Source organism: Myodes glareolus, chromosome X (genome assembly GCF_982192425.1).
Source record: "Myodes glareolus chromosome X, mMyoGla1.1, whole genome shotgun sequence".
In the NCBI taxonomy this organism is placed as follows: Eukaryota; Metazoa; Chordata; class Mammalia; order Rodentia; family Cricetidae; genus Myodes; species Myodes glareolus.
Window position 1 is genome coordinate 120,032,328 of NC_142053.1, and position 27,775 is coordinate 120,060,102.

At 38.6% G+C, this 27,775-nt stretch overlaps 1 protein-coding gene across 1 annotated transcript in view; it reads left to right on the plus strand.

Annotated features, from left to right (window-relative positions):
- Positions 1-27,775, plus strand: part of Phex (phosphate regulating endopeptidase X-linked) — a 201,294-nt gene that overhangs the window by 132,663 nt on the left and 40,856 nt on the right. The window contains exons 14-15 of the mRNA XM_048440730.3: positions 6,608-6,711; positions 19,376-19,434. Of these exons, the coding sequence (XP_048296687.1) occupies positions 6,608-6,711; positions 19,376-19,434 (163 nt within the window). The remainder of the gene's footprint in view (positions 1-6,607; positions 6,712-19,375; positions 19,435-27,775) is intronic.

Sequence of the window (27,775 nt, forward strand, 5' to 3'; positions counted from 1 at the left end):
AATCCAATCAGGTAGCATCCAGAGCTTGCTTGAAATACTTAGTTGATCAGGTTTTGTTGGCAGTCTGCTGCTGTCCATATTGAGAGTCCCAGACTTCAGGCTTCACAGAATGCAGTTATCTTTTGTGAAAATAAAACAGATATCAAACAGGATACATTTCTCCGTGGGCTCAATTGCAGCCACCAGGTACCAAGCTTTTAAAGCACTCTTGTGAAGAAATGGTTTTCATCTGACTTATTGCCAGAACAGATTGAAATTATCCCTAAGCATTTCAAACAGTTTAAAAAGCCAATGTGAAAAAAAATCAAAATACACAAAGTAAAAACCCATTTGTGTTCAGAAACTGATGGAGAAAAACAAATAAAGCCCAACCAGAAAAGATGCTAAGGCATGATGCGATTGTAAACCATGCCACGGAGGTTAACAGAAAAATGACTGAACTACCATGAATACACAATGGTACCGTGTTTTCAATTTTAATAAACGTGTAGATAAGGACTACTAGAGAGCCTATGAGCAGTTTACACTAGTGCAAGCTCTGAGTGGAAGAGGTTGTTGGAAATGAAAAGCAGCTTGCTCAGTTTGACCCCGGTAAAGATCTGATTCATCAGGCACAAAAGGGAAGAGAAGAGCGACTAGGAGATGGGTCAGATGGAGGTCAAGGAGAAAGGGTGCAAGCTATAGTTGAGCTCATATGGAGCTAAGAAGAAATGAAAAGAATTGAGAGGCAAATGTGGAAAAGAATCAGAGACTATTATTTCCCTCTGAGAATAACACGTTAAATTGAGATACTGTGCAATGCATTTCCGAACAACTGTTTTCCTGTAGTCTTTCTTAAAAGCAGTAAAAAATGAACTACCGTTAATTTGACATGGCATCAGTATGCAGGAAAGCCTGGCGGTTAGGCTAAGAGGGGAAGTGAGTGTCAATCAGTGTTCAAATTAGCCATATAAAGTATACGTTCTACTTCATTGATGCTTAACAGAAATAGACTGAAAAGTGGGTTTTTTTACAAGATTTGAAAAGAGCAAAAAAACTTACACTGGGTATTTCAGGCAGAGGAAATAGGTTGGGAGGTGGGAGAAAAAGAAAGTTGAAGTAAACTGGAAATTAAGAACTCCAGGCTTTTGTCTGCTCGATCTAGGGTGTCTCCTCCTCTGTCTCGTCTAGTCTCGTCTTGCCTCTCCTCTCCTCTTCTCTCCTCTTCCCTCCACTCTGTTCCTCTTCTCTTCCTTCCCTTTCCCTACCCTCTTCTTCCCTTCCCTTCCCTCTCCTCCTCTCCTTACCTTATCTCTCACATAGTAGATTCCATCTGGAGTATTCTACTGGCCAGAGCAGGCTGAGTACTGTTCTCTCACCCTAGCATAGAGGTAGGGCATGTGGTTATGGTGTGTTGATTGAGGTTCTTGGTCACCATTACATGGCTACTTGAGGGGAATTTCTATGGTATTTTATATGTGTGGATGGTTAAACATTTTGAGCATACCCTGTATATATGTGTATAGATATGCAAATTCTCACTGTGTGTGTATGCGTGTGTGCACGACTTCTCATTCATCTAAGCTCATGTCTCTTGTGTATTGCTCTATTATTTAAATAAGGGAAAATGGACATTCAAATTGTGGATTTCATTAAGCATACAGAAATCTCTTTGGGTACCTAACATAAAATCTTACAGATATTTGGACATATCTCTGAGCATCCTTAAAAAGGATTTGAGTTAAGTGGGAGCTCTCTACTGCTCTTGGCATATGCAGTATCTTATAAACATAGCCTTACTTCTACAAAGAAGCTGAACACATTTCCTTGTTGTATCTGCTTTGTACATCCTTCACCTAAGTTGAGTAGAGGAGGGAAAGGCAGTGATAACTTTATTCTTCCACTTATTCTGTGGCAATTGGTCCTTTACATCTAGGGTAGCATCCCCAAGAAAAGAAATCTAGGATCCATGAATTTTGTAATCCAAGCAGCTGTTCCAACAAAATGGCATGAGAACCCAAACTATCTCCACAAAGGTCACTCAATTGAAAGGTCAAAATGGAATTTATTGAAAGTCATTATCAACTTGACCTAGATTTCTTTTAGTAATTGAAAGGACAAAAGGTGTTTGACCTGATCTGTCCCTTGTAGAGCTTTAAAAATTGTTAAAGTATATGTGTACATTCATTTTTGCTTCCGTCTGTACAAGAAACCAAACTTTCCCAATTGTTGCTGGAGTTCAAGCTTTTCTCATAAATACGGTTTTTGAAAGATATTAAATTATCAAAGTATCAGAGGGCAGAACATTTTGGAGACAGAGGAAGGAACAAAAAGCACCCACAATATTGGCACTTCAACATAATACTTCTGTTAGAGATGTTGTTTCTTCCCATTTCTCTGCAGCCGTCATTCATGTCAGCGCATAAGGTTTTACTTTCCTTGACATTTAGCCTTCTGTGTTGTCACCGTCTCAAATAAATGTTTATCAATGTTGTTTTAGCAGCTATGTAGTATTGTACCAAGAAGGGTGCATTAGGACTCGATTACTGCTTCCACACAAGTACCAATTGTTACCTTCTCCTCTTTGTTGCTCTCTCTCTCTATTGAATCTTTGAGTTTTCCTATTAGGGCCAAAGAAAGTAACACTAAATGAGAAGCCAAATTTTTTAGACTGTGTAGCCTTATCTTATTCTACACTCTCTAGTTTATGCCCATTGGGTGACAATACTAATGATGGTCCACTATCTACACTCAAACACTTGTCTCAAATGAAAAAAAAAACACCTGATGTGTTCTTATGAATTATATATCATATATATTTTATGTATATGAAAATAACTCCATTACTTGTGGTTCTATTAAATTAGTGGAATAGATCAATTGAGCCTGTTTAGGAAGTGATAAATATTCTTAGTTTAGGAACTAAAACAGTACAAAGTTATTATTTTAAAGGTAGACAAGTTATGGTGGTGACTTGTTGTCACCTTGAGTTCTACTCCATTTGGTCATTTGCTCCCTTTCATGGGTATAGTAGTTTTGCTTACTGTATGTTTAAACTTGAACCCTTCTTTCCATTTCCGGGGGTGGGGGTCTCACTATATAAATTATGTGACTTACAAGTCCCAATCCTCCTATTGGAATGCTGCGACTACAGGTGTTTGCAGCCACTCACTCAGTTTGCCTGCCATCTTTTTCAGGAAGTTAGGGAATGGTTTTCTCTCTCAAGTCTCTGAACTAATTTAGATGTCACCTTTGGCTTTGTATATGTAACTGAAAAATACTGACGTTAGCAAGCTCATCTAATGAAAAAAAACTGACTCGATTGATATGACAAAAATAGATAATATTTGTTAAGGATATTCTTTTGCAGGGCTTCTTAGTATTCTGAAATGAACACATTTGAATTTTCTACTAATTATAATAGTTATAATCATATTCTTATATGTTTACAAAAGATATTTCCTGTTGGCTCAGATATATCCCTATGGCCCAGAGATGCCTTAAGATTGTTAGCTAAAATTACCTTCTAAAACATGTTTTCTAATCTTGTTTTAGGCTAAAAGAAAGTCTATCTCACAATAGAACCAATTCTAGTGTTTCTATTATGAAACATTTCTAACATTGGTACAGTATGTAAAATAGGCTAAGGATTAATCTTCAACAGATAATACCAAACTAACTTTATACATGTATACACATATCTTACTTTATTATTATTTTAGAGAGATGGGGATACTCCTGTTGTGTTGCCCTGGTTGTCCTCATAGTTCTAGGCTCAAGTAACCCTTCGGCTTTAGCATCCTAGGTATATGGATGGCAGGTGTGTTTCACTGTCTGGTATACACAAATGTTTAAGCAAAAATAGGTGCATTTTAAGCTCTCTGTATCATGTTTTCTGATTTAATTTCCTTTTTTTGTGTCTAGCTCTTTCAAAATATAAACATTATCTTGACTTTAGTTTTATTTATGTAAGCTTTTACTACATAAGTGTGTGCATAAACAATATGTAATATTATTTTGTATATTATGCACATGATCTTAGACAAAAGACTGAGAGAAGTGTTTTTAGTATACATTTTTAATTTAATTTTTACATGAAATACATTTCAATCATGATGCAATATATTTCAATTCCCCATCTCCTCCCACAACCTTCTCACCTCCTGGTATTTTCCCATGAAAACTTTAAATTCTCTTATACGTATGACTTGCATTATTCACCTTGGTTTTGAGACAATTTCATATTCATGCACACAGAACATTCATTTAGCCTTCTGTATTGCTTCCAATTATGCAACCATGCTGTGCTTTCTTTATCAACCCTGTCTCCCCTGCCTAAGTAGTTTTAAGAAGGGACAATTTAAAGCCACTGCTTTCAATTTTTTTTTTTGGCTAAGTAGAATGACATTGTTGTCAGTAATCCATATTTTCATTCCCATTTTTCTCAGTGTGTTTTATCCCTGGCTTAATAGTTTTGCCTCTCACTCTGAGAATAGAATATTGTTAGCATGATTCATTAAGATTTATTTTATTCTAAGACACAATGTTTGGGATCAGCTAAATGTGACTAGATATTGGCCAACAACCATTTTCCTTATTAAAGTGCTAACCTTCATATTGAATACGTACATTTATGTTTATAATGCAGTGCTTGTGAGTTTCATACATGTTCACTGGCTGCATTTTTCTTTTGCTTTAGAAAAGACTATGGTTTTGATTCAGCAGTCAAGAGCATTTGCTGTTCTTGCAGAGGACCTGGTTTGGTTCCCAGCACCCACACTGGGTGAATTGTAACTACCTGTAACTCCAGTCCCAAGGGTTCTGAAACCCTCTGCTGCCTTTGTGGGACCTGCATACATGTGGTGCACACATATACCTACACACTCCCAGGCACACACACAATACATGCAAAACATAATAAAGAATATGGTTTAAAGTTATCAAAAGACTAATAGCTACTAAGAAATTACATTTGGGTTTTAAATTCAGTTAAGTTTTTGTTTGAAATTGAGTAACTTTAGAATGCTTTCTTCTCAGTCTTTTTAAAGAATTAGAGTTGTGCTGGCGTTTAGTCAGCATTGAGTCCATTTAAAGATGAGGCTCCCAACTGATGACCACACACATACATACACACATACATATGGGCAGCAGTTATTGAATTTAGTGGGTTAAAAAAAGAATAAATGAGGTTGGGAGGAAGATGGAAAATATATCAAAGTGGTTGAGTGAGCTGAAGGGAGGAAGTAGTGGATGTATGTATGTATGTATATATATATATATATATATGGTAAAATATTTAAATTCTGCAATTTTTGAAAAAATTAAAATATACATTTGCACATCAATGTTCTTTCTGTGAAATTCAGCCTTCTCTTAGAATCCCTAGCACTGCACAATAGGTATACAGTAGAAGGACAGTGTATTAGTAAAAAGGTCTAGAGAGCATCATGTTAAGGATTTGGAAAGCCAACCCTGACATGCTTTCTCTTATTTGTGGGAAGATAAAACATAGAAGGAAAAGTGGGGAGGGGAGAGACTTAAGTATAGGTGGTAGGATGAGAAAATAAAATCAAAATACCTTATATGCATGTAAGATAATGCCAGCGAATCCTACTCTTCTGTGCAATTATAATAGCCCAGTAAAAAAAATAATGAGAACTTTTAAAAAAGGATTTACTCTTGGTTGTTTACTTACTCACATATGTTTTTCTTATTAATGGAATTACATATCTCTTTGACTTTTCAACTTATGCCAGTAAGAGATTTCAGAAGCGAAGTTTTCAAGACCACTACAAACTCTTGCTTTGACTGTAATGCAAATGTCACTGTAATACGTGGGTGAAGCAGCACTAGCATCGAATGCAATGCCGGAGAACTGAAATTGTTTATTACTCGCTTCCCAGAAAAAAGGAACTAGAGAACCCATTGTCTTAGCAGACAACATTGTTGTGAGTCCTCAATTTCCTGTAGTTCCATGCAGTCTATAATCTGTGATTTGCCTCTGTAATTTTGGTTTTTAGCAATTAGAGCCTTTTTTCATGTTAATAGATAAATCTTGTTAATAATTAAATTATTTAGGTGACTCCATTGTACTCAGCGTGGAAAATAGGTCTGTGAATTACTTCCATTTTTCCTTTATGAACAAATGCCAATTACAGTAAATTGGATTTTAGCATTTGACTAAATCATCATCTATAAGCTAAATGAGGTTTCAGATGAATACCCAGAATGTGATTAGAAGACTCTCATGTGACAAATAAATAAAGCACACATTTTAGAAAGGATCAAGAACTCGTGAGCCAAGAAATTTCAGCTCTAAGATGATATGTTTAGCAAAGGGTAAAGTGGAATTTTCAATTATAAAGTAAACGGAACACAGTAAACAACCTAAGCTTCTCTTGCTTTCTTCCCTTGATCCAGAAATGACCATATTGATTTTTGAGCTTTTTATGTTAAGAGAAAATTACTGAGATTAAATTTCATGGCTTTGTGAACCCTGAGTTATGGCTGAGTGATGTTCGGAGGGCCATAGCTTTTCTTCTCCTTGCTCCTTGGTGGGATGAAGTCTATTTTTAAATCGTCTCTTATCTGCATTTCGAACAATAATGATGTGGTTTGTTTTATGCAGATGAAATTTTCTGAATCGGACTACTTTGGCAATGTGCTGCAAACCCGCAAATATTTAGCACAGTCTGATTTCTTCTGGCTAAGAAAAGCTGTTCCCAAAACAGAGTGAGTATTAAAAAAAAATGAAATCGATAAATACCTTGGTGGAAAGTTGGACTCTCTTTAGATTAAACTCTGTAATTCTTCTCAACTCAGAGTAGCCAGCTTGACAGTTATTTTGTTTTAGCAAAATCTATGTCATAGATTTCCAGCTCTCTTTTCTAATATTATGTGGTACAGATCTTTCATCTATTACAGATCTCCCAGTCTCAGCATCAACACATATCAGAAGAATTCTCATTAGGATACAAGCACTGAAGCTATTTCTAGCTGTAGTTATACATACATATATAGATAATATTTCTACATACATTTCTCTGTATTTTCACATGCAGGTAGAAACATTTGAAGAGATTGAAGAACAAATACTTTAGTATGATTAGATATGTAGAAGAATTTGTATAATTAAGAAGCAACTAGAATAGTGGTTCTCAACCTGTGGGTCACAACCCCCAGGGGTCTAATGACTCTTTCACAGGGGTCACCTAAGACTATCAGAAAACACAGATATTTACATTATGATTAATAATAGTAGCAAAATTACACTTATGAAGTAGCAAAGGAATAGAGTTCTGGCTGGGGGTCACTGTATTATAGGGTTACAACAATAGGAAGGTTGAGAAACTGAACTAAAAGATGCTCACTCACTGAGGTGGTCCATGTCAGAGAACTGAAAACTATCATTTTGGTCCAGTAACAGCTATGAATTATTTATCTTTTTCCTATCAGCAGATAAGAAAATATCCTTAAAAACTTTTAAACCCATGTTAAGCTAGCCACTGCATCTTCCTTTCGAAAAGAAAACATTGTTGAGCTTAATAGTGTTGATGATGGTGAAGGCAGCTGACAATTGCTGTGTGTTTACATTATTATAAGAGGTGCTTTTAAACTTATGTGTGTATTTATATGCTGTGTGTGTGTGTGTGTGTGTGTGTGTGTGTGTGTGTGTGTGTAGCATTTGTGCTTATGCATGTTCCTAAGGAGACCAGAGAAGGACATCAAAGAGCTTCCTCTACCATTGCCCACCGTAGTTTTTGAGACATGCCTTTCATTGAATTTACCACTATTTCTTTTTCAGTTGGGCTGGCTAGCCGGTAAGCTTCTGGGGTCCACCTGTTTGCTCCTCCCCAAGGGTGGGTTGCTGGCATGTGTGGCCTGACTTTCATGTTGGTGCTAGGGATCGGAATTCGGGCCGTGCATCTTTAATACGAAGTGCTCTTACCCATTGACCATCTCCCCAGTATATGCTTTACAATTCTTAATTGATTTCATCATGTCAGTTCTGGAAGTCATAGATACTACATCCTTATTTTACAAAACTTTTCCTATAGTTCACTTTTTCAGTGCTTTAAAAATGTTCTTTAGATCAGATAATTTCTATTTTTATGCTCTCAACTGCAGTTTATTTTAAAAGTCATTTTCTATTTCTATTATTTATTTGTAGTCATTGTTACCATCTTACTATTAATTCTTTGAATATAGCTTAATTCTTTGAATCACATTATAATGGCCACTTTCAAATCCTTCCTAAATCTATTATCTGGATTAACTCAGAGTAATTTTCTAATGCTGCATCCTCTTCCCATTTTTCTTTCCTGTAGTATATTTTTTTGTTGTTGTTGAAAAAGGACATTTTAGATAATATAATGTATCAAGTTTGGGTGATAATTTACTTTTCTGAGATTTTTCCTGTACATTTGCTGTAGATATTGCAGAATGTGTCTCTCTGGACATATGTGACTGTAGATTCCAGTGTCCAGGTTACAGTCTTTTATTTTATTTTATTTTTTAGATTCACTTATTGGTGATTATCCCAATGTATACAAGCTCATGTGTAGACAAGAGGCAGGGCAGACCTAGTGTTCCAGCCTTTGAGTAGTTCAAGTGCTTTCAAAGTCAGACACCTCTCTGGCTTCCTTGGGGGTTTGCATTCCAATGGGCTTTCTGTGGTCTCCCGCACACCAGACCTAGTATTGTTCGCACCATTGTTCATCTTCCAGTTTCAGGATTTCCTCTTTGAAATTTCTGACTGGATTCTCCTTCTTCGTTTTTTATCAAGCTTGCCATATTTTAGTTGAGAGAGCTGCGTTTTCAGCTGGCCCTTTCTTGGAGAAAGTGAATTTTCTATTGCACCCGTAGGAAGGGTCAGGGGCAGTTCCAGGAAGATGCCCATCTAACTGCTCTATTTATTCTCCAGTTCTAGCAGTCTCTTCAGATAGATTGTTTTTCAGTTTATTGCTCATTTTTGATCAATTGTCAGAGACCTAAATTGGATGCTTGTTGACTATTGTGTCCAGTTTTTTTTCTTTTGCTTGATTCCTTTGGAAAGGAATTTTCAGCTTTATTTGTGCTATAATCCCCCCCAAAAGCTGAGTCAGTGGACTAGTTTTTAAAATTTGTCAAGAGTCTAGTTTCCATGATGTTGGTGGGATTCTTTATACCATCTTGGACTCTTTGTTACTATCCTGTTCAGCACCTTTCTTTCTTCTGGCTTCCAGAAACACTAGACCCTTGTATCCTTTCTTCTTTCAAGCTGTGGATATCACCATCTCCTTTTGATGTTCTTATATGCCCAGTCTTGACTCTGTCTGTCAGACTTCCATGGAATACACATGCACAATTGATTTTTCAGTTGTTAACATTAAGGAAGAAGCCTAAAGCTTAACCAGTCCTTTATGTATTCCTGACTTTAGTCAAAAGTACAAAGGAAAATGACAGCTGGTTTTACAACTCCTTGCTAATGGCAGATGATAATCTATAATCAACTGCTCCATTCTCCTTGGCTCTCAGCTCTTCTCATACTATTTTTCAGCTTGTCTATCCCATTTCATTCTCAATCTAAATTATTCATAAGCATTCTAGATTTAAGGCTGTAAAATATGATGACTCAAAGCTGATGACTTCAGCAAAGAATTTTCAATATCTCTATGACCATCTTCATGTAGTAGCATAGTCATAGGTCTAGGCAAGTCATCCTGACCTTTTAAATCTAATTAATAACTGTTCAAACTTTTTGAAAAAATTACTTTTTTATATTTGAAATTATGATGTAATTACATCATTTTCCCACTCCAAGCCCTACCATATACCTGCCCTTGTTCTCTTTAAAATTTGTGCTCTCTTTTCCATGAATTATTGTTACATACATACATATATATGAATATACATCTATATTCTTTAATATAACCCACTCACTTTGTATATTTCTTTTATGGATGTTTTCAGGGCTGACCATTTGGTATTGAATAACCAATTGGTGTGCTCTCCTCTGGGAAAGACTATTTCTGCCTAAAACTGTTAGTATTCCTTAGCTGCCTATAGTTATTTGTGCAGGTTGAGGCCTCATGGTCTTTTCCTCTTTCACCTTGGCATGTTTGGTGTTGTCCTGGTTCAGATCATGTTTAGGCAGTTGTGTTGATGAGATTTTAGCTTCTGATATTACTAGGAGGCACAGTCTTAGAGCAAACTATCCAATCCCCTCGTTCCCATAATCTTTCTGTCCCCTCTTCTGCAGCGTTCCCTGAGCTTCAGGTGTAGGAAGCATGTCATAGATGTATACATTGTGATTGGGTTCCACAACTCTGCATTTTGATTGGTTCTGATTTCTCCATCTTTTACAAAGTTTTCTCGATGAAGAAGGGATAAAGACTCTACTTATTTTGATGTATGATACCAATTAGTTCTGAAGTTTCCCTGTTTATTTTTCTTCAGATGACCTACCTATTGTTCAAATTAGGGTGTTGAAATCACCTACTATTAATGGATTGATGTTTATGTATATCTTTAATTCCAGTAGTAGATAATTTTAATGAAATTGTACACCCCTGAGTTTGGTACATATATATTTAGGATAGCAATGTTTTCTTGGTTAACTGTTTCCCTTAGAATGAACTGTCTTTTTAAAAAATCTCTTTGAATTACTTTTAGTTTGAAGTCTTTTTGGCAGATATTAAGATAATGATGTCTTATTGCTTCCTGGGTTCCATTTTATTAGAGCATTTTTGTTCATCTTTTTAAAATTAAGGTGTGTTTCTTGTAGACAGGAAGTAGATGGATTTTGTTTCTTTTTCCATTCAGTCAGTCTCTGTTTTTCAATTGCAGAATGGAGGCCATTGATATTTAAAGTTATTGTTGAAATACATGTATTAATTGCAGTCATTATATTGTTGATTTTTGATATTCTCTGTGTTCTCAGTGGTACTTTGTATTTTAATAATTATGGCTTTTTATTTTGGTCCACAGTCTCTATTATGCTCATTCCTTTCTTCAACCTAAAATATTGCTTTCTGTATTTTCTTTAGGTATGTTTTATTTGCTATAAAAATTTAAGGTTATTTATATCCTGGAACATGTTTCATTCTCTTTCAGTTATGGTGGATAATTTTGCTGGGCATATTAGTTTAGGCTGGCTGCCATCATGTTTTAGCACTTGAAACATATTTCTCCACATTCTTCTGGCTTTCAAAATTTCCATTGAGAAATTGGCTGTTATTCTGATGGGGTTTTCTTCATATGTAACTTGTATTTGTTCTCTTGTAGCTTTCAATACAATTTCTTTGTTTTGTATAGTTAGTGTTTTAACTATGCCATGCTTTGAATATTTTCTTTTCAGGTATTGTCTACTTGGCACTCTGTGTGTTCCTTGTATCCTATGGGTGTGTCTTTCCTTAGTCTTAGGAAATTTTCTTCTATGATCTTGTTGAATTATGTTCAATGCCATTGACATGGGAAACTTCCCTGTTATTTTGGCCTATAATTTTAAGGTTTGTTTTTTTATGGTGTACCACATTTCATGTATGTTCCTTTCTTGTGTTTTAATTTTCTAAATATTCCTTGCTTATTTGGTCTAACTGGTCTAGATCTTCTACTCTATCTTCAAGTCCTGATATTCTGTCATCTGTTTGTTTCATTCTACCTGTAAGGCTTCCCAATGAGTTTCCTAGTTGAGTTACTGAGTTCTTAAGTCTCATTACTGCTTTATCTTGAGTCATCTGCAATGTTTCTATCTTCTGATTGAATTCCAGTCTCAAATTCTAGATTTTCTTCATCACTTCCATTAACCTTCTCTTTGTGTTTTCTAGGGCATCGCTCAAGTGTTTATTCTTCTTCAATTCTTTCTCCTTAGTATCAGTGAGCTGTTTTTTTTTTACCTTCTTTCAATTTCTTGAATTTTTTGATGAAGGCTATGATTGTTCTTTTAAACTCTATGTTTTGGGGTTCATCTAGGTAATTCTCAATGTCAAGAATTTCTATAAGACTGGTATAGTTTGAGGAGAAGATACTGGCTTGATTTTTCATATTGTTGGCACTTTTGCAATGATATCTAGAAATGTGGACTGGTTTTTTAATTTTGAGTCTGTTATGGACTGAGCAGGTTGAGGTAGAAGGTAGGATGTGTGGGTGGTTTGCTTCTAGATGTTGGTAATGGCTTGGACAGAATGATGTCAGGTACAGAATGATGTCAGGTAGACAGAGGGTACTGGTCTGGTATGCAAAGATGTATGTCCTGGTTCAAACTTTGAGTCAGGAGTAGACTTGTCTGTATTGAAAGGTTTAGTGGAGCATGGAAGGGGCCAATGGGTTATGGGACAGGTAGAGAGGGCCATGGCAGGAGCTTAGGCATCATTTGTGATGCAGGCAGTTGAAGCCAGGCTAAATTCAGACACTAGATATGGGATTCAAGGGTAGTTCTGGTGGGTTGGGGAACATGTGTGGATGGGAAGATCAGGGAGACCCACCAGACTAGACCCTGTAGAAGAATGTGGGAGATCTGGGTGAGTGGAGTGTAGATGTTGTGTAGAAGAGATCTGTGGGTGATGGAACATAGGACAGGTCCTGTAGGAAGTATAGAAGTTGGTTACTACACAGACATTGGTGGCCAGACAAAGTCAGGACACTTGGTATGGGAACTAAAATAGATCCGGCAGATTGAAGAGAAGACACGGGTGGGACGGGACAGTAGGACTCTTAGGGCAGGGTGTGGGAGATCTGGTTAGGAGAGGTTGAATGCTATGCAGAAGGGACCCTTAGTTCCAACTTTAAAATTCTGTGTGTGTGTGTGTGTGTGTGTGTGTGTGTGAGAGAGAGAGAGAGAGAGAGAGAGAGAGAGAGAGAGAGAGAGAGAGAGAGAGATGCAAGTGTTTGTAGGTGTACCTGTATGTATGTAGTCCAGAATCAAATGATGGGTATCTTCATGCATAGCTTCCCACCCTGTCTCCTGTCCATCCATCTCTCTCTCTCTCTCCTCTCTCCTCTCTCCTCTCTCCTCTCTCTCTCTCTCTCTCTCTCTCTCTCTCTCTCTCTCTCTCTCTCTCTCTCTCTCTCCAGAGTATTTTACTGAACCTGGGGCTCATTGATGCAGCTATAAAAGCTGGATAGCACACCCAGATATCCTCCTAACTCTACACTACTGGGTTTGTAGATGTGTGCCACCATGTCTGGCTTTTTAATTGGATATTGGAAATCCAAACTTAAATACTCATACTTATAAAGCAAGCACTTTGCTAGCTGAGCCATCTCTATATGGAAATGGTGCCAGCTTTATTTTTCAATTTCAAAATGTTATTTATTTGGTCATGTAGCAAGGTTTAGGTTGCCAGTAGAAAAATTCCTAAATGGGTCATCTTTATTATTATCCTAAAATACTGATGAGCTGACAGATTCTGATGGTCTTAGCTATTCTTTTTTTTTTAAAAGTTTTTTATTCATTTTACATACCAACCAGTTCCTCCTCCCTCCCCTCCTCTCACTACCCCTACTTCCCCTCACCCCTATCCACTCTTCAGAGAGGGTAAAGCCTTCCGTGTGGAGTCAGCTAGGTCTTAACAAGTCTTAACAACATTTCATTCATACCTTGGGGAAATTCTTGGTGACATTAATTTGTATAGTTCCACCCACACCCCTGTCAATGAAAATAAATGCCATGAATTTCTCTATATTCATGAGGCATTGATTCTGGGACATCTGGAAGATAACAAAATGTGAGGATGCTTAAGTGCTTTATGCAAAAAGGTGCAGTCTTTGCATGTAACCTGTACATCTATTTATGTAAGTTGAATCATCTTTATGTAAAATACCTAATTGTTTTAATTGTGTTTTTCTATTGCTGTGCTAGAACACTATGACCAAGGTTACTTATAGAAGGGGGAGTTTATTTTGGGCTTATGGTTACAGAGGGATAAGGGTCCACTGTGACAGGGCAGCCTGGCCACAAGTAGCAGGTCTATTTGCTGAAGCAGAAATGAAAGTTCACATCTTAAGCAAATGGGAATCAGAGAGAGCTAACTTGAAATGGTATAAGTCTTATGAAACCTCAAAGCTGGCCCCTAATGATATACTTCCGCCAGCAAGACCACACCTCCTATCCTCCCCAAATAGCCATAAGCTGAAGACCATGTATTCCGAAGCATTATTTAAGAATAAAAATTAGAGTAATTCTTTCTTTATCAGAGTATATGTCTATTTCAGAGAAAAGAATGTTAAGAAGTTTAAGGTCCTGTTTCCATGGCTGTCAATTTTTTTTTAAAGGAAACGTCTGTCTGGTCTGTTTCAGACATTGCAGGGAATTTTAGCTTCGTGAAACCCATGGACTTTAATTTGCATCTTTTAGTTCTGAAAATTCATGAGTTAATCGAGTGAGGAGGATGCTGGAGTAGCTCCTCTGTACTGGTTTACTTTGAACAGCACATCATGATTCTTGTTCCAAAAAGCCCTGAAATAACATTTTGCTTCTTTGTGGGGCTGGGAGATAAATACCCTTTATCATCTTTTTTTTTCTCATGGAATCCATTTTAGCTGCACTAATATGCATTAAGAAGTTTCTAAGGCAATGGGAAATGTCAGCAAGAATGAAATTAATTGGGCGGTCATCCCTGAAGGTACATATTTAGGGATTGGTTCTCAGAATTGTCACTTCATCAGTTTGCTTAAAAAATAGAGGATTTACTTTACTGCTTGGCTTGAGTCAAAAGTAATTTCTTTCCCTCGGGTTCCTCTTCTTTGACAGATGATTCTAAGCCAGCTCCCTTATTAACTCCTTCTCATTCTACTGTGACAAAACATGTCTTGGTTCTCGTCTCTAACTCTTGAAAAAAAAACTTTGCAAAAACCACATTAAACATCTACACAAATTACAATCTTGTCCTGAAATTTTGTTTGCAAAAGCATTCTGTATAAGACTGAATGCGAGTAATATTACCTGTAGGATATTGGTAAAAATGTACCATATATTCGGCGATTTTCTTTGTCATTTCATACTCCCTAACTACCCTTAAGAGATGATTAATGAAATGTGAACTTTTAGCCTGATATTTATTTATCTGAGGTGCTCAAAGGAAATTAGATTATCAGTGTGTTCCTCTCAGATGATCACAGTTTGGTATTATATTCCTTTTTAACTATGTCTCTGTCCCAGATGTTTTGAGATTTGAAGTTTATATTAGACTTCTCTCCTCTACATTATCTATTAGTTTCTTCACAAATACAGATTGTAGGAGCACCCCATTTTTTTGCTTCTTAAAATGAATGTATATTTAACAATAGATTTAATAACCTTCTGCTCAGAACATGCCATTTGGACGATGGTCTTAGCTCATAAATCATCCCAGGAGATAAGCGCTACAAACTGGAAGGCCTTCAGGGCCATGCCAGTTAAGAGATAGCCAAATTTGACAAGTGTGAGCAATTAAAAGAATTAATGTTTATATGCTTGGCTTTAAGGAATTCTAACTTAATAATTTTTAAGATCCATCATATTGGCAAATAAAACTGGGAAAAATTCATCCTGTTAGGTAGGACTTAATCTGTGGAGAGTCAACTTTTCCACATTCTACTAATTTGTGGTTGTATAGCTGCCCCCCACCCCCATGCCCCAATTAGGTGCTCATAGCAATACGAATGATTTGACTTTTGCATATTCTGATTCTAGATGTGGTCATTAGGCTTAGTTCTGCGGTTATTGCTCATAGTCTTTCATGTAGTTATAGTGAGATAGTTACTGGGCTCCCCTTCTTACATTCCTACTCATTGATGCTTATTGGCTAGAACACCTATGCATGGCCCCTTTGTGTGTAAAACTTCTTAGCAGAATGGTAGTTGATGAACAAAGTTGAATAGCCAGTTTCTTGAGAGGTGGGAGAGAAATAAGAAGAGGCTGTTCTTTTTTGCATCAGTGTATTGACCTTAAAAGTCACCAAGTCCATTTAATTTCTTTTTTTTTTTACAAATTTCTTTCTTTCTTTCTTTCTTTCTTTCTTTCTTTCTTTCTTTCTTTCTTTCTTTCTTTCTTTCTTTCTCTTTCTTTCTTCCTTTCTTCTCTTTCTTTTTTTTTTTTACAAAATATCTATCTATCTATCTATCTATCTATCTATCTATCTATCTATCTATCTATTGGAGATAGAGTCTCATGTCATAGGCTGACATCAAACTTTCTATGTAGCTGAGGATTATCCACCTTTTAGGTTATAAGTTCATGCCATCACAGCTAGTCTCTGCAGTGCTGGGAATGGTACTGAGCTCTTCCCGAATGCTAGGCAAGCACTCTACCAGTTTCTTTCGTGTTCCATTACATCTTATTCTTTAGCAGAGAGTCAGCAAGACTAATCTATAATAAAGAGGAAAGGAATTTGGATTCCATATCTTAATGGGAGAAGAACAAACTATTTTGTAAACAGATATTCAAAGTTTGCATCAGAGAATAGTAAAACTAAATATACAACGAACTTGGATATAATAAAGGAGATGTACAAAATGTTTCACAGCTGGATTGGCACGGTCCCTGAATAAGCAGAAGAAATAAAAGCATCAACAACTGATAAGACCTGCTGGTGCAGATACTTAATATCAACTCCAGGGACAATTAAGACTCCAAATGGTCCAAAGAATCAATAACAACTCAGAGGGTTGGATAGGGGTCAGAAATGAGAAGGTCATATGTGTGAGGTAGGATGTTTTATCAATTCTTGCTGAAGCTTTAGAAGTCCCTCTGAAATGGCCCCCAGCCAGCGGTTGTTTGTTTCTTTGTGTGTGTGTGTGTGTGTGTGTGTGTGCATTTGTCTATCAGCAGTTAGGAACAGGTCAACGTACAGTTCTCACGCTAATGATTTGAATGTTTACTTTTATGTGAACAGGCAGAGTGAGAAATGAGGGGAAGAGAAGGGGGAGTCTGTAGGAACATACATTATTGCTATTATCACACGTATATATTATGGCTGAGTCCACTTCCTGTGATTGCAGTCCTGAAGGTCTGAATTCTTTGAATATAGTCTCTTCTAAGAGCCAGTAGCAGTGTGTGAAATTCTTCTCACCCTTCCCATCTGCCTGACTTCCTGTGTGCAAGTATCTTTTCTGACTTCCAATCCTCTGTTGAATCTACTTGATTCTAGCTGGAAAAAGTTGCCTGCTCTTGAGGGCTGATGGAATTAGATAAACCTACCTGGATAATCCAGGTAAAATAATCCCTATTTTAAGATCCTTAACCTTAACTACATCTGCAAAGTTCTTTTTGCTGTGCAATGGCAGGATCCCAGGGATTAGGATGTGGCCATAATTCTACTCACTACAGACAGAAAGTTGGGGTCAACAAAGATACTTTCTCTTCTATTTGTTTCCTCAAGAAAATAGACCAGTCAGTAACTTTTTGTTGATAAACACCAGGGTCTAATTGAACCACTTATCTTAAGTTGATTGGACAAAAGACAAGATACTCTTTTGATTTCTGTTACTGTCTCTAGAATAATGCAAGGCCTAATAGAACTACTTTCAAATCTGAAAGGCCAGTCTTTGCACAGGTGTGCAATGTTTCTCAATTTCATTGTGCTCACCTGCAGATGGGCTATAATGATAAAGTTAGAACCTAGCAAAATGCTTAGTGTCTGCTAGCTAATAATCACGATGACTGGATGCCACAGTCATAGGCTTTTCTACAAGGAAGAAGATAAGAGAGGACCAATAAGAATCAAGAGTTGAGTACCTACAAGGTTTTTTAGACTGTTATACATTAATTTACTGCTCTGATGTTTTTCTATTAGGCATAGAAGAATAAGAACTTTGTTCGAAAAGGGATTTATGTTTCTCTTTTCATGCTGGGGAATGAACCCAGAGCTCATGAATGCTAAGCATGTCATGTACAACTAAGCTAAACACTCAGCGCTGTCCAAGTTTATTTTTAAGCAATTCAGCTTAAAAGGCATTGCCCATGTTTAATTATAAAAGGCACTGACTGAGCTAAATACCACCTGGATGTTTCATATAGCCCATGAACCAAGAATGGTATTTAGAGATAAAAAATTGTAATTTGTCTGATGTTGATAAACTATAAGTTTAACCACTGTTAATTAAAATAATACTCCACCTCAAAAGAATTCTGTCATTTTGATGAATAAAGATGATACTTATTCCTATATTTTAATTTTATTAATCATTGTGGAAAGTTCAGTATTTCATATCTGTATACTATCTTTAGTTTTGCTTCTTCATCTGTAAAGTCTGAAGTGTTTACATTCTAATTTTTTACCAAAGAAAGTGCTACATTCTGCTCTAAGTAACGTATGCATTTAATATAAAGACATAGACAGTTCATAGCTATAAGGAATCCTAATGTCTAATACAATACCTTTCTCTTTATGTTGGTATTGTTATTACAATGATTATTATGTACATGTGCATGGGTGTGGGTGTGTGTTTGTGCACCTGTGTAAGGATGGGTTTGTAAGTACAGGTGTGCACATGCCATGACGCCCATGTGGAGGTCAGAGGATAACTTTCAGGAGTGGGTTTTCTCCTTCTACCATGGTTCCAAGGATAAGACTCAGTCCTTCAGGATCGCAGGGCAAGCACTTTATCTGCTGAACCATCCTACCAGTGCAACACCTTCACATTACAACTGAAAGCAAACCCCAGAAAGATTGGCGATGGATTTCTCAAAACTCAGCTGGTTATAGAGATAGTTCAGGCACTTGCAACTTAAACCAGTAAGCTTTTCATGGGAGCAGACGGACCCTCTGGTAGCAACAGTTTCATAGCAGGTCAGGGGCGATATAGGCCAGAAAGGTTGTTGCCTTGATCATCTGAACAGAACCTGACAAGCATCAGCTTGCTGCTGTGTGTTTCCATTTTTAGAGGGAGCACCTCTGATTGTAAACTTTTTGTTACAGGATTTTCAGATGCACTCATGGTGCATTTTAAAATAAATAAATAAATAAATAAATAAATAAATAGTTTTTGTTGTCAGTGAAAATCCAGGCTTGCTAGTATTCTTTTTTAAAGAGAAATATTTATTTTTATTATATGTATATATATATATATATGTGTGTGTGTGTGTGTGTGTGTGTGTGTGTGTGTGTGGCCTGGATGAATGTCTGTATGTCTGTGCACCATAGATTCCCTAGAACTGCAGTTACAGACAGTTGTTAACTTCCATGTGGATACAGGGAATTGAACCTGGGCCCTCTGGAAGAGCAGCCAGTGTGTTTAGCCACTGAGCAATTTCTCCAGCCCTGCTAATATATTCTTGCCAAACTGTGCTCGCTTTCTGATAAAATTGTTCATTCAACACAGTAGGGGTCATAAATGAGACAAATAATTTTTCCTTGCACCAATATTGTGTTGTTTTATGTTTACTGTTTTCCTATCTGGATACTGACGGCTACCTGTGGCATTTGTCTTTCTGCAGGTGGTTTACAAATCCAACAACAGTCAATGCCTTTTACAGTGCATCCACCAACCAGATACGTGAGTACCAGATTCTCGATGGGGGTTGCTTTTACCGTGTAGTTTGCTTTTGACAGGCTGGCCATCTTCACAATATTAATTTTTCCAATAATTGAATATTTTCCCATCTCCTAGTGTTTTCTTCACTTTTTTCAGTGTTTTCATTGTATAGGTCATTCACTTCCTTTCTCCTTAGTAGTCCATAAAAATTTCATAACGTCATTGGCTTTTCAAACTATAATAAACAGAACTGCAGTGAAGTTTTTCATTAAAAGGAGCACACATTCTTTTTCTTTTCACAACTATTTTGATGGTCTTGTCCACCCCATCCTTGCTTGATAGGGAAAATGGCAGTTAACTGGGAGCAATTTCTATGGAATAAAGAAGCTTGAATGTATTCTGATTAGCTCTAGAATGTAATGTCTTTAGGGTATCTATTTCTGTGTGTTGGATGATTATATATGCTGTCCCAGATAGTTTTAAGTGTCAACTTGGCAAAGCTTACAGGCATCTAAGATGATAGCCTCCATTAAGAAATCTCTTAGATCAGATTGGCCTGCAGGCGATTGTCTTGATTATTTACACACACACACACACGCACACACACACGCACACACACACACACTCCACATGTGTGTGTGTGTGTGGGAGCTGGGCAGCCCACTTTGAGTAGCACCATCCCTAGTCAGGAGGTCCTGAGCACCATAAGAATGTTATCAGTCTTTAAGCTTGCTGTAAGTCTTCTTTTAAGTCAGCTGGCAAGCAGCACCTTCCATGGTGTCTGCTGTATTTCGTTAGCTGTGAAGTGAGCTCCTCTGTCAGAGGTAATGCTGTGTGGAATGACAATCTGACCTACCTTCAAGTTCCTGTCTTGTTTTCCCTCAATGATGGATCATGGTCTGGAATTGTAAGCCAAGCATCCTCCTCAAAGTTGCTTTTGATAATAGTGTTTTATCACAACGTCAGAACTAAAACTTGAACAAATTCTGCGATTCAGTTTTTAAATTATTGAAGTCTAGTATGGCAAAAATTAAAAATCTGACAGCATTCAGAATTGGTATTAAAGATCCTGCCACTGATGTAAACATAAATTAGGTCACCCACATTGCAAGGCAAGTTGACAATGTGTAGGAAAGCCGGGGAGGTGCCAGCACATCTGTGACCGTCATCTTCATGCCTGATCTATTCCAGTATATTGATTCTTACTGTCATTTTTGGACCATGAACAAAAGCACCCTGGGGGAGCTTTTCTGAAATGCAACTTCTCAGACTCTGGCTTATACAAAATCTTTGGATGTGAGGTTTAGAAACTGGTTTTAATAAAATTTCGAACTATTTCTACTGAATGCTAAAGGTTGAGAAACCTTCCCCACATAACCCAAAGCAAGGGAAAAGGAAGCCCATGTGAGAATATTTGTGGCAGGGTAACTGATGGCAGCAGGAAAGGGAAATCGCTTCTGTGTCTTTGCGTATGGAAATGAACTAATGTGGCACATTCATGCAAGGGAATAGCATGCAAAAGTGAAAGTTGGATGGCCTGCTGTGATGCCTATTAGCAGATGAATTTCACTAATTAGGTTGTATAGCAAATCAGTAACTGGAGAAAATATATGGAGTATGATACTTCATTAATAAAGCCAAGAATCATGCAGAATAATCCTGTATGTTGTTTACAATCATATCCATTTGTAGTAAAAGTTATTCAGGAAGAAGGAAGACATCAAATTCAGGCTGGTGGTGTGAGCTTTTGTGGGGAGAACTGACTGCTCCAAGTCAAACTCCTTTTGGTTTTCCTTATGTCCTTCATCTCTCCATAATGACACCCTAGTGCTCAGTCCTGGTTCCTATTCTGTTTGCCTTCATTCTCCATCTTTGCTCACTCTTCTAGTGATGATACCTGTGCATTTCTACATTGGTAAAACCCAGGATGTGGGATTTATGAAATTCACTGTTTCCTTGCTGGATGATAAGAAGAGCCTTCTCCCTTGGCCTTCCCGCTTCTGTCCTCCCCTCCTCTGGACTGTTCTCTTCATGGTTGGTTATATCATGTCACCCGGTCTGCAAATACTTTTATCCATATCTTATCTTACTGAGCTTAAAAATGATTACTTGCAATGACCTAGAAGTCTGCCTTTTTCCTGCTTGATAGGGTCTCGTGTGTCCCAGGCTAGTCTCAAACAACCTGTGTAGGTAAGGATTGACCTTGAACTTCTGATGCTTCTGCCCCACCTCCCAAGTGCTGGTGTTGCACATGTGTCCTCACAGGAGGCATATGAGGTGCTAGGACTTGAACCCAAGGCCTAGTGCATGCTAGGCAAGTATAATGCCTGTTGAGCTACATTGCCAGCCTGGCGTTTGCTGTTTCTCCACCTTTACTAACTCCACTTCCATCTCTTTACCTGTCTAGCCACACTGGCTTCCTTTCTGCTTCTAGAACATAGGGGACACATACACTTCTCTTAAGACATTGACATTTTCTTCCCCTAGAAATTTCCTCAAGTGAAAGATCTCTTCTCAATGAGGTATCAGGCCTGTCCTATGTCCAGTCAGCTCCAAATGTCATAGGTCATCCAAGTTAGACCTGTACCTTATAGGACTCTGTAGCCTCACATGCCCTTGGAGCATTGAGTTTGCTACTAGAGTCGCCCTCCTGCATCTACTGTTGAGAATGGTAATTTGTAGCACTGTCTTAGAGTCCGACAGACGGAAACCAAGCAGATGGTGTTAAATTTTGATTTCTACATTAATTAATATAACCAAAGAAGTTTTTCAATATTTTGAGTGTCACTCCTTAGTATGTAAATATTAATTATGCTGAAAATACTGTTGCTTTCTTAGGGTTCAAAGTTCCAAGTTGAGTACCAAGCTGCATATGTTACATGGAGAATTAAGATATTGAGCTATCAATTACAATTAAAATTTATAGCACTTATCTAATTACACTATGTATAAAATGTCCATTGAGAAATAGAATACTGATTAGACTATTCATTTTTATTAGTTTTAGCACTATTTTTTTATTTCTGTGTGTGGTGGGGCGTGCCATGGAATATGTTCAGAAGTGTGAGGACAGCTTCTGGAAGCAGTTCCCTCCTTCTACTACGTTGTGGGATTTGGGGGCTGAACTCAGGTTATGAGGTTTGGCAGCAAACCCCTTTATCTACTGAGCCAGTTCACTGATCCAGATTGTTTATTTTAACAGAACATTTTAATAGAAGAACATTCTATTGCATGAGCAGTTGTCCCAGATGAGTTGGCGGTAAAGTTTGTATGGTTACTGTAGGAAGGGCAAAGATGTCCGGCACCTTATTTTTCCAATCATTTTTCTGATTGTTCTGGTTTAACCTTAAGACTACATTGCCAAGGCGTTTTGTGGTGTCCTGCTTTTCATTCTTAGCAGACAAGGGAAGCTCAGGTACAATTCTTTCTCCTGCAGCCCATCTTTTCACTTGAAGTCATCTCTATATCAGTTTGGAGGGGTCTGGTATCTTGATATGGTTGGGAAAGCAGAGGCAAGGTTGGCACAGGTGTCTTGTCTTAGAGAGGAACAAGCCAGGCCATCCTGGTCAGGAAGACTTCAGAAAGAAGTGTGTTGAGCTTAAAGGATGAATGTTGTTCTTCTGGCAGAACAGCTTTGGAGGAATCCTGAAGTCTATTCTGTACTACCTGTCAGTAACATCCTAGCACCTCAAAAATATCGTTAGAGTTCTCTCTCTGTCTCTCTGTCTCTCTCTGTCTCTGTCTGTCTCTGTCTCTGTCTCTCTCTCTCTCTCTCTGTGTGTGTGTCAGTCTGTCTCTCTCTCTCTCCTCCCACCTTCCTCATAGCTACAAGGGTCAAACTTCTTTGAGAATCCAAAACAATGTCCAAATACTCATTTTTCTGCTTGACCAAGTAGAAGTAAAGGGCAGCTGATGCCAGCCGAGGCGGAAAGATGGAAAAATGTCCTCAGAGTAAAATGACTCCAGTCATGGCTGGGATCTTTCTTCTTTCCTCTCCTTTTTGGGTCAGCTTACTGTGGGTGGCAGATATCCCCCAAATGTGTCTTTTGTCCCTTTGTGGTTACTATATTATCAATGAACTTGGGGTTTCATAACCTGTGCCCTAAGCCAGATTCAGCCACTAGTTCACAAGTCTACTGAAAGAACCAAATTAACAGTGGTAAGCAGAAGAAAATCTGTTTAATACGGCCACATTGGAAAGAGGGACGATGAGATCGAGGGACTTCCTCCAAGTCTGTCTTCGGGGTTCTGAAGTGACATTAAAGTTTAATAGGACATCTTTTACTATGCAATATTTGCTGCATTCAAGAGAATCTGTGTAGCATGCTGGCCCATGTTAAGTTAGAAAGCATCTGGGAGGATGGAAAATCAACAAGTTCCAATTAAAGTGTGACTCGGTGAAGAGCTGAAAACTTGCCAGCGTCACCTGAGCTGCCAGTCTGCCTCCCTGACCTACTCTCCTCGTCACCACAGAGGTAATCAATGTGCTGCATTTTATGTTTCTCTTTCTTTGGGGATGTCTCACATATAACTCCGGCTGCCATGGAACTTGCTATGTAGACCATGCTGGCCTGAAACTCACAGAGATTCCCCCTCCCTCAAGTACTGGCATAAAAGCATACACCACTGTGCTGGGCCATATTTATCTTCTAAATACTAAAATGGAATATGAACCTTCATCCAGCGGTGGATGGAGATAGAGACAGAGACCCACATTGGAGCACTGGACTGAGCTCCCAAGGTCCAAATGAGGAGCAGAAGGAGGGAGAACATGAGCAAGGAAGTCAGGACCACGAGGGGTGCGTCCACCCACCGAGACGGTGGGACTGATCTAATGGGAGCCCACCAAGGCCAGCTGGACTGGGACTGATGGAGCATGTGATCAAACTGGACACTCTCAATGTGACTGGCAATGAAGGCTGACTGAGAAGCCAAGGACAATGGCACTGGGTTTTGATTCTACTACATGGACTGACTTTGTGGGAGCCTGGTTTGTTTGGATGCTCACCTTTATAGACTTGGATGGAGGGGGGAGGACCGTGGACTTCCCACGAGGCAGGGAACCCTGACTGCTCTTAGGACTAGAGAGGGAGGGGGAGATGGGGAGGGGGAGGTAAAAGGGAGACGGGGAGAAGGTGGAAATTTTTTTTTTTTATTGTTCATATTGTATTTCAAATTTTTTTTTCCTTTAGTAATTTTATTAAATTATAAAAAGTTTCCATTTACGCCCCTCCTCCCAACGCCCTCCCACTCCCCCCCTCCCTCTCCTCCTCCCTCTTTGTCCCCAAGGGAAGTCAGGGTCTCCTGCCCTGTGGGAAGTCCAAGTTCCTCCCCCCTCACTCCAGGTCCAGGAAGGTGAGCATCCAAACAGACTGGATCCCAAAAATCCAGTATATGAAGAGGAAACCAGTCCCAGTGTCATTGTCAATGGCTTCTCGGAAAGACTGCAGGCCAGCCACATTCAGAAAATCCAACCACATTCAGAGAATCTGGTTGGATCACATGCTCGTTCAGTCACGGTCCATCTGGCCTTGGTAAACTCTCATTAGATCCGACCCCTTGTATCAGTGGGTGATAGTATCCCTCGCAGTCCTTCGTCATTTTCTTCCTCCTTTTGCTCCTCGTTTGGAACTTGGGGGGCTCAGTTCGGTGCTCCAACGCGGGCCTCCATCTGTATCGTCATCCAACGCCAGGTGAGGGATCTATGGTGATAAGCAAAATATTCATCAGTATGGTCACGGGCCAAGGCTGGTTCAGGTAACCCTCCTCTGTCCAGAGAACAATCTGGGGATCTCTCCTTGGACCTGGGATCCCATATATAATCAAGTTTCCTGTAAACTCTAATATGACTCCCTTAGTTGAAATATATTCTTCCCTGATCCCACATTCATCCTTCCTCCCTTCCCCCCATCCCGGTCAACCGAGCTTTCTCCATTCCTCCCCTACTCCCTTCTCTCTAACCCTCTCCCCTTCCAACAACCCTCCCACCACCCCCCCCCATGCACCCAAGGTTACCTGGGACTCTTGACTATTTCCTACCTAGAAGGTGGAAATTTTTAATAAATAAATAAATTAAAAAAATAAACCAGAAAAAAATACTAAAATGGTAGCAATTTATGTAGGTACCCCTAAATGATATTGTTTTCAACATAATAAAAGTTTATTATACCGTAAATAATCTTCAGAAATTGTGGCTTTCCAATCAGTATATTAAGTAGGTGTCAGACTACATGTGTGTCTGTGCCCCATATGTTTGTTTGGCACCTGCAAGGGCCAGAAAAGGCCATCACATTCCCTAGTATTAGAGTTACACAAAGTTGTGAACTGCCATTTGGGTGCTGGGTATCTAACCTGGATCCTCTGAAAGAGCAGTCAGTGCTCTTAACTACTGAGCTGTCTCTCCAGCCCCATTCTTTTTTGGGTTATGCATGGAGTGTGTGGCAGTATTTTTCCCGATTTCACTACATATTGCTGTATAGTATTCGTTTGTCTGACCATACATGCACTCAGATTATCTCTTCTGCTGCTGACACCCTCTCTAGCCTGCACCCTTGCAAATAGTCACTCCTTGGAATGGTGTTTCTTTGCTATTCCTGTGCGTTGTCTTCTGAAGTCAGTCAGGGTGATATTCCTTGGGGTAGAACTCCTGGCAGAAAGAGTCTGCAAGTTCTCAACCAGGTATTGCCAGATGCTTTTAAAAGTGGGCATTCTAAATTTCAACAGTATTCCTTTTGCTCCCCACTTTCACCAACCTTTGGTCTTTACAGACTTAATTGTTACCAGTCTAGTGAGTGTAATAGGTCAGCTCTTACGCAAGCAGAGGATGATGAGATTGTCCCTTCACTGGTGTTTCCATTTCTCTCGAATGTCACTAAAGGCTTACTGCTCCTTTGGGGAGTTAAGTGCATCTAAAGTAGTTTTGTCTCCAGGCTTTCCCACTGCCTTTGTCTTGTCTAGGAAGGGCTGACCCCATCAGAATTTTCCTGAGAAAGTAGCCATTTCAGGGTAACCCAATGGGTTCAAGAAAGCTCATGGGCAGAGGGGTTTTAAAATGAACAATTTGAAGCAGTATTTTAATTAAGAGATTCAAGCTGTTTCTATTTTCCTAATGACCAGTGCCTGCTCTCATTGTAAATTACATTACCAGGCAAGATGACAAGGAATCCTTTGGGTGACTTTCCCCCACCCTCCTTCATTTCTGATTTTCTGGACTACAAATTAAGACAGGTGGAATTTCTCCTTACACATTTCCCCACTGACTTTCCTGGGACTCCCCCATCTCCTCCCAACTGCCTCCTCTGTGCTTCACTGAAGAAGTGAAAAATTGAGGTGATTTCCTAAAATGAACATCTTTATTGATTAGGGGCTAATTCTGACAGCATGTGGCCATCTGTTTAATTGGGTTCCACATCTACAATGTAACTATACTTAGTAACGTGATTTATGAGAATTTTCTTCATGCCTCATTATCATTTTCTGATTTATGCCACCAAGTCTGCTGCTGTATGCAGTAAAGATTTGGGTAGAAAATAGGAAAACCTATAGACTTATTATTCTTTCCCGTGGTTTTGCTCAGAACCATGAGGTTGGGGCCATCTTTTGATGTTCAGTTATTTTTGCAGAGTGGTTAAAGCTTATTTTCTGCCCTTGTCAAGCTAAGTACCCCCGTCTTCAGACGTGGAGGGTGGTGTGAAGTCTTAGCGATTTATACATGTTGTATTGGGCATTGTAGTAAAGAGCTGTCACCAGTCCTAATTACATTTAAATTGGTAGTTCAAAGAGAACAAGGGACTAAGATCATTAGCACCTCCGCCTGGGCTCTCCTGACTTTGTAATAACTGCAAAACTTATCATCCCACATTTGAAAGGGGCAAAGTAGAAGCCTGAGTAGAAGAGCTTGAGTTCGTGGTTATAATTATGTGGCATGATAGAGCTAACCGTTCTAGTCCTTACTGTCTCCTTGCTGCGCATATCCAATTTTTATTTCTAGGAATACGTATCAGCCTTTAGAATAAAGTTTGTTATATGTGTTCATGTCACTGTGAATTTGTAATATGCCTCATTCCAGTATTTGGTTTGTATGTTTGTATATCTGAAACCAATGGAAGCACGATTTAAATACTCAGAGAAATTGGAGTTCAGCCTGAATATCCAAAAAGCAAAGCAGACAGCCACTGGCTCTTACCTTGAACTCGGTTCAAAATGGCGATCCTGCCTCCGGAAACCTCAGATGAAACTGTGCCTCAGAGCTGTTTTCTCCCATTTTATAATCCTCTCTAGTACTGGGATTAAAGACATGCACCAATAGGATTAAAGGCATGCACCTCCCGGTTTCTATGGCAAACTAGTGTGGCTACTGGGA